The 7,854-nt window shown below is 41.7% G+C and overlaps 1 protein-coding gene across 6 annotated transcripts; it reads left to right on the top strand.

Moving 5' to 3' along the window:
- The first annotated feature begins 1,037 nt into the window (after positions 1-1,037).
- Positions 1,038-7,585, top strand: max (myc associated factor X). 6 transcript variants are annotated; one of them, XM_080853445.1, is made up of 5 exons: positions 1,038-1,160; positions 1,598-1,624; positions 4,104-4,253; positions 5,365-5,488; positions 5,989-7,585. In XM_080853445.1, the coding sequence occupies exons 1-5, from the start codon at positions 1,125-1,127 to the stop codon at positions 6,165-6,167; spliced, it is 516 nt and encodes a 171-aa protein (XP_080709571.1). In that variant the 5' UTR covers positions 1,038-1,124; the 3' UTR covers positions 6,168-7,585. The 6 variants fall into 6 exon arrangements, with proteins under 6 accessions (XP_080709571.1, XP_080709572.1, XP_080709574.1 ...); XM_080853446.1 differs by having other exon boundaries at positions 4,104-4,211; positions 5,350-5,488; XM_080853448.1 differs by having other exon boundaries at positions 4,104-4,211.
- Positions 7,586-7,854: the final 269 nt, after the last annotated feature.

Genomic DNA, 7,854 nt, shown 5'->3' on the forward strand with positions numbered 1-7,854 from the left:
TCCACTTGGTCTGCTGAGCTCACAAGGGTATGGATATTACACTGTTCTTGTTTGTACACATTAACTGATCCATCCCAGCAGCCCTAATAATCCAGTGTGTAAGCTCTTTATCTGGGGCAAGATTTGATAGGGGGAAAAAGTGCATGGCTTTCTATCAGAGCAGAGCTTCCTCATGACCTTTATCTGCAATGGTATACATATATCATTATATACATTAGTGGCTAAGAAAAGAAAACACACACAATTTGTTTTGATGGGTTTTACAGAATTTCTATACCATTTATTCATTCATTCATTAATTTATTCCACATAATTTATTTGACGTCATTATACTACACTAACAACAATAACAACAACACATACTACTACTACTACTACAACTGGTACTGGCCTACTACTTCTACTACTACTAATAATAATACTATTACTAATAATAATACAAATAATAATAATAGGCTAACATAGACAATAAATGTGGGAACAACTGTAAAACCTGTAAATAATAACCTGTCCTCGGTTCCAGGAACTGTCCAAAGACTCAAATAGTCAGCCTATGCAGCAAGTTATGTAAGCCCTTTTTGGAAATGTCTTAGCCTACTTTCACGTCTATACCTGTTACTTAATTGACAGGAAACCGAATTTCCAGCAAGTTTTTAAATAAACGTACCATATTATAATTTGCTTCAGACAAATAGAAAGTATGATAGGTATGGTAATTTGATATTTAGCTCTATTTTACACATGCGCATGTCTCACTTATTGATTTTTCGATGTATTGTTTGTCTGAACTACAATTCCCAATGCAGCTTCAAAGTTTTTGCGTTTGATTGGAGCGCCCACTTATGAAGAACACTGCGCTTGTAGTTTTGACGTCATCACTACGTAAAACTTGACACGGAAACGTTTTCAGTAGAAAACTACAAAGTCCATACCGAACCACGTTGGTCGCATAGGCGTGTCGTGGAATGGTACATGTTCCTGTGTGGGCGAATCACGTGTAGGGAGTTCGTTGATCTCGTTTCTCTTCTGCAGTGAGACTTGAGTGTTCACTTGGATAAGGTTGCACCTTCCTACATGTTGTTTTTGACTCCTTCTTTCGTTTAGATTAAGTAATCCATCGAAGGATGAGTGACAACGATGACATCGAAGTCGATAGTGACGTGAGTATTAATTTCTTAAATTATTTATTTCTAAGTTTGTAAGCTAGGTAGCTATGTAGTTTGCGATCACCCAGAAAATGTAGCTAGCAACCTAGACAGCTAGCTGCTAGTGAAATTACGTTAGCTAGCTAACATTACATTGCAAGCTGATGCATTGAGTTTTCGATATTCGAGCCGGAGACGGCTAACTGGTTGATGGATAGCCAGTTGGCTAAAATAATGAGGACGGCAACGTTCCGGTTCAGGACTGGTATCGTGATAATGGAGATTTCATGGTTTACATAAACACTGACTCCACATGACAGAAATATAAGTTACACAGCAGATAAAATATCATGATACGTTAGCAAGTTAAATCAGATTATGTTATAGCAAGCAGTTTCTTTCTAAACTATTGTCGCTAACGTGTCCATACTTTTTTTTCTGTTCTTTTACAGGAAGAATCACCGATATTTAACAATGAGGTGCGTAATTAACGGAGCTTTCCATCCAGTTTAGACGTTCAAATGTGAAATTTTAACCGTGGTTGTAGCTACAGTTGATTTCCGGGTAGGTGACGTTGATAAATATAAGCTCCCAGTTTGCTTATAAGTTTCACGGCGACGATGGAATCGAATGAATTGTGGTAATGTTAGCTTTGCCCGAGAAGCTTTCTGCTGTTGCCTAGGTTGAAATCTATCTCGCTGGAATATATAGCTTGCTCTCTCTCCAGCCGTGTTGCTGCCCAGCAATACATCCACATTATGATCATGACTCCTCCTCGTGAGGTCAGTGTAGAGAGGATGTTGTGAACGTCTAAAGCTTAGGGAGATTGGGGGGGTTTAGTTGGATATGTCGCTCGAACTGTCGTCTAAACGTTATCACCACTAAAGCAGCCAGTCCGAAAACACAGCTATGCTCACTAGTGTTTGTTTACGTTGTAATTGAATCGGCCACGATGTACCCAACAGGTCCTATATTGTGAAACGTTGTCAGGAAGGTTAGGATTTTACCCTCGCTTAACCGATAGTTACCATACCAGTGCTACAGGCCACACTAAAAGCAGCGAAGACCGTGTGGAACCGATGCTGGTTGCTAGGTCGGAGAGCTTTAAATGACTGACGTGCTGCATATGGGGAGACTAACTGCCACGACTTATATTTATCCTCGTTTCACTAATTTTTTAAAAAAGGGATCTCAATGAAAATCTTAGATGAATAATACCGGCAATTTACAGTATTATCCCCGTGTAGTACACCAGTAACCTAATAAGTGAGCGTAATAAAGTGACGTAGTGTTGTGCGGGGGTAAAACACTAGACATTTTGTGAATTTGGTCATTGATGTCTATTTTTGTTTGCCGAAACAGCGTTAAATTAATGAAACAGTAGGAAAAAAAGGGCAATATTGCTTACATGTATTCTTCTTTTAAATACAATCTTTAAAATTCTATACTAACTTTACGTCCAGACAGATTGATTGAATTTGCTTATTGCCAAGTGGAACAGGATCAGGCTTGGGTGTACCATGAACTGGTCATGATGAAAGTAGTTTGTATGTGTTCAGAGTTGACTACCTTAAATGAATTATCCTGGAATAGCCCCTCTCTCTGTGACTGGTTTGTCCTGAGACACATAGGATGTGAATTCTCCCCTCTCCAGAGATAACATGAAGAAAACATCAAGTCAGCACCAACTGCCTGTTATGTAACTATAATTGCATCAGTTTTCATCAATCGTGACTCAGTCTTTGAAGGCTGGAGACTATCCCAGTATATGTTTCCCCAAACGAGCCTAACCCTTCACATGCACTGAGCCATGTGTGTATCTTTTAAGGTCTTTTTTTTCTTGTTTCGTTTAGTTTGCGTTAGTGGAGGAGCCCACCAACATTCCATGCGCCTTTAATACCAGTCACATGTGTGTTTATGGCTGAGCCTAGTTTGTTGTGGTATTGAGCAGAGGCAGTGTCTGGTAGTCCACATGGACAATGGCTGCCACTGCCAGCTCTGCCCCACGTAGAGTGCAATGTCCTTCATCTCGGCTCCTACTTATGCTCAGGTCGTCTGAAGCACTCTCAGGGATTGTGCCTAGCCATGTGAAACACACCAAAGACTGCTCCACCTAAATTAAGAACGTTTTACCTTAATAACATATCAGTTTATGCCTCCATTGTCTTTAAGGACATAGGCTGTCTGTGCTGCTGACTCACTGGAGCCAGAGCAGGTTTGGCCACTGAAGGCCAAGCCCTTGGGCTGCTCAGAGACATTGGGCTCCAGCAGATGTCATTTTCCCTTTGAACTCCAGATCCCCCCCACCTCCCCTTTTCCAGGTTAGGAAAAACATGCCTGGCTCAGGGATTCTGCTCTTTAGCCAAAACATTCTGAATTCTCACTAACCTCTGAATTCACACAACTGAGGGCAATAGTGAAAGGAAACAACAGCATTCAACAATTTATTCTCGTTCTCATACCCCAGGTCAAATAATTTCTAATTATTTGAATAAATCCATATAGTTATATATATATATATATATTCATTTAATAAAAGTACATTTTTAATATCTGTTATTCTAATTAAAAATACCCATCGCATTACTGACAAGTAATCAGATACCGGTCAAATCATACATTTTCCAGTCACTTGGGCATATTTCTCGTGTTCCTTCAAACCCATATCTGTATATATCCGTATTAGTTTGAGGAGTTAAGGCCCCTTGTCTTGCACAAACCAACACGGCATCATGTAGCTCTTACCCCTACGCCACGCGTCAATGCATACGCCATGTTGCCGGTCGCATCACGACCTCCAGCAGCGGGGTTTTTTTACCAGTCGCGTCGACATCCACTCCCTAGCAACCCCCCCCCCCTCCTCCTTGGGCACGGACTGGATGAGAGGGTGGGCATTTGTGTATGATGTGGTGTCTCCCATGCCCTCGGCTGACCGCCCGTGTGACTCTCTCCTTGCAGGCAGACAAACGAGCACATCATAATGCGCTGGAGCGCAAGCGTAGGGACCACATCAAAGACAGCTTTCATGGCCTGCGCGACTCCGTCCCCGCCCTGCAAGGGGAAAAGGTTGGTAGACCTGACGGGAGAAAAAAAAAAGAGCTCCTTAAGGTTATGATCATTTTTTTAATTATTATTATTATTAATATTATTATTGTTATTTTGAAAGTGTGGAAATGTTCATATTAAATGAGTGATTTGGATGTTGGGAAGGGTGGTGATGAGGATGATGATGATGATGATAGAGCTTATGATAAAGTGCTTTCAGGAATGTTTGACCACAAGTTCAGTCAGGTTTCATTAGAAATGTCAGTGCTTTTATGTTGAAGATGTAGGTTGTTCAGTTGTGTGTGTGTGTGTGTTCAGAGAGTTAGAGGGGTGATTATTTGAGGCAGAATCTGATGTCTGTGAAGTAACCTAAAGCTAGGCCTTGTGCCAAAACTCAATTACAAGGACATTTGTTGGTCCTTCCTGTTTTGAAGTTCTTGGCTTGAGGGAGTTTGAGAAAGCCCGAACAGATAGCCATCAGGGTTTCACAGTAAATACATAAATAAACAAGGTGATTGGATAGACTGATAGTGCCTTTCTTTGCATTTGTTTGTCAGTACGTTTGCAGGATTTAAATGTTTGTACAGTTAGATATCGCCTGTTTTGGCTGTGTTAATGCCATGACATTCCACCCATTCATTATTTTGGCTACATCCAACATACAAGTCTAAATGCCAACCCAAAAATGTCTGGATTGCCATGGATCCTCTAGCATGCTGCCTTTGGCATATAATGTAGCCTTATGGGTTTGTTTGATAGTTCAGCCATGGGTTAATAGGAGCACTCGAGGTACGTCCTAAAGACGGCCATTTTCCATTTGCTGTTTGCTATTTACAATTTCATCTTTGTGACCCTATTAGTAGTTCATCTTTGTGACCCTATACATAGACTAATCTACTGCCTGTTCTCACACATAAAGTAACAACTACATTGATAAATAAATGTCTAAGTGAATCCAAAAGTCAGACTAGCCTAATGACTCCAGTCTGTTGAACAGAGAGAATAATAGTTCTGAGAGGTTGCCATGATATGTGGATGTGGAGCACTGTGAAGGAGAGGGTCCGTGGGTTGGCCTTCTCCATTGGTACTATGTGGGGGAGCGAGAATGGGGCTATGCATCGGGTTGTTGTACTTCTAGTGTTTCATTTCTGGCTGACAGCTCTCTATCAAACAGGCCTCTCGAGCTCAAATACTAGACAAAGCCACAGAGTACATCCAGTACATGAGGCGGAAAAACCACACACACCAGCAGGACATTGACGACCTCAAGAGGCAGAACGCCTTGTTGGAGCAGCAAGGTGAGCTTCCTCACGGGCCAAAGATCAGACCAAGAAGACGAGACTAGACTTCTCAGTCTAACATTATTTGAGATTTTTTTTTTTTAAACATTCTCCTTTTAAAGCATTATTATTATGATTATTATTATTGTAATTATGTGACTCTTGTACAGACTTTGTTACTATGTTTTCATATTCATTTTGTAAGACATTGTACCTAATCCTGATCAAACACGTTCTCCTTGAAAAACCTGGATATGTGATCAGCCTCATGGGGTGCTGTTATAGTGAGCATCCCTACTAGACAATTTGATAACATACTGAACAGTCTCACACCAAGTAGTAGTCACATATGCAGTGTTGATCTTAGGCTGTGCCTTTTTTATCTCATGATTTCATGATAATAATGAAACACTCCTCCCTCCCTCCGTCTCTCCCTCCCTCTCTCTCTCCCTCCCTCCGTCTCTCTCTCCCTCCCTCCCTCTGTCTCTCCCTCCCTCCGTCTCTCTCTGCAACTGCAGTCCGTGCACTGGAGAAAGTGAAGGGGCTGCAGGCCAGCTACGGCTCCTCGGACGGTGGCCGCTACACCAATCCCAAGGGCAGCACCGTGTCGGCGTTCGACGGCGGCTCCGGGTCCAGCTCGGAGTCCGAGCCCGAGGAGCCGCCCAGCCGAAAGAAGCTCCGCGCCGAGGCCAGCTAAAGAACCCTCCTCCAGTGTGTGAGGGGGGGGCCTTGTGCTCTCCTCATCCCCTCCACTCCACACCACTCCCATCCATCCATCCATCCATAACCTGCCGCCCCCCCCCCCCCCCCCGAGACTCTCCACTCTACTTTCTTGCTCAGTCCATCTTTCATCTGTCACCTGCGTCACTCTGTGTCCCAAACCTCGGTCCAGAAGAGGGAACAAAAGCCTGTCGAGCAGGAGGAGGACGAAAAGGACGAGGACTTCACCATTTAAATTTCGCTGAAGAACGGAAATGAGTTTTGTGTAGCCTCCTGTTTGTTTTTGTTTTTGTTTGTTGGTTCTGGTCACCTACTCCCCCCCCCCCCTATTATTGGCTTTGGCAGTTCTGTTGGGGCACTCGAGCAACGGCGTCTTGGCAACAACAAACAGGACAATCCAGACTCCCAAATGAGGCAGCTTCGCTACTTACGGACTCCGTGATTCTTTTTAATTTTTTTCCTCCTTCAATCTGTCCCACTTGTCCTCCAAGCGGAGTTCCGGAAGAGCGTACATCTCCAAGCACTGCAATTTATTTTTTTTTTACTTTTGTTTTACGTTTGTTGTCCTTGTTTTGTTTTCTTGGTTAATCTTAAAAAAGACCTGTTAAGAAACAACACACGCAGACCACGACGACGTGTCACTAAGGAGTTTACCTTTGTAGAAACAAATGCAAACAGAAAGTGATGCTACATAGCAGCGACAGTTGACGTGTAAGCAAACGTACCTCAGGCTTCTCTCAAGTTGAAAATTGTTAAAGGAAAAAAAAAGAAAAGTGAAATTCCTTTGTTTGAAATTGATGTCATGTAAAAGAGAGAAAAAAAAATTCCCAAATTTGTGTTATTATCCATGTAGCTTGATGTAGAGAATTAATTTAGGCAGCTTGCTTTAGTTAGACTTCAGGGTTTCGAAAGAAAAAAATGAATTGGATCAGTACTTTCGAAGTCTCTGAAGATGTCGTACAATTTGTATTGTTCACAAATATTTGGGAACACCGCTGGTATGCTAGATGTACTTCTCCCATGTTAAGAAAAAAAGGTAGAATGGCAAGTCCCATTTATTGTTTTGAGGTAAAAAAAAGAAAAAAGGACAAAAAAAGCGGAATGGTCACTGTTGTGTGAGTTGCTTTATAAGGTAAACTTTTAAATGTTGCAGGTTTAAATTTAAAAGGTTTTTAGGAAAACCTCCCCCATAAAAAGCATTTTGCCTGTCAGAAGTGTACATGCGTGTGAGTGTGTGTGCGTGTATGCATCTTTTACCATGTTTTTTTTTTTTTTTTCATTTAGGACATTTAGAGTATACTAAATAGGTCTTTTGTCTTATTCCATTCCATGGAAACTACAGGTATGTTGTACATACTGCCAACAACTGTCTTGCAAGTTGAGGCCTACCTTTACTATGAGACTAAATAAAACTATTTTATCCTTTACAAATGGTCCATGACTGAATTTCTTTCATACTGAGTCAAAGGTTTATCAAAGCCAATACATGGATATCTAATCTTTGAGAAGCAGAGACACACACACACTGGATTTAAGTTACAACCTTGGATATGTGTGATAAGTGTGTTAGCATGGAGGCTTACACCACTTTCTAGCATGTGAAATTGGACATTGCAGTGCGGAGACCTCAAGGTCACCATCTCCATTGCACAAAACAGACGTCT

This window comes from Sprattus sprattus, assembly GCF_963457725.1.
Source record: "Sprattus sprattus genome assembly, chromosome: 16".
Lineage (NCBI taxonomy): Eukaryota > Metazoa > Chordata > Actinopteri > Clupeiformes > Clupeidae > Sprattus > Sprattus sprattus.

Coding starts and splice junctions, on each gene's coding strand:
- max (XM_080853445.1), top strand. CDS start 1,125: ATGAGTGACAACGATGACATCGAAGTCGATAGTGAC. Junction 1,161..1,597: donor ACATCGAAGTCGATAGTGAC/GTGAGTATTAAT, acceptor GTTCTTTTACAG/GAAGAATCACCGATATTTAA. Junction 5,489..5,988: donor CGCCTTGTTGGAGCAGCAAG/GTGAGCTTCCTC, acceptor CTGCAACTGCAG/TCCGTGCACTGGAGAAAGTG.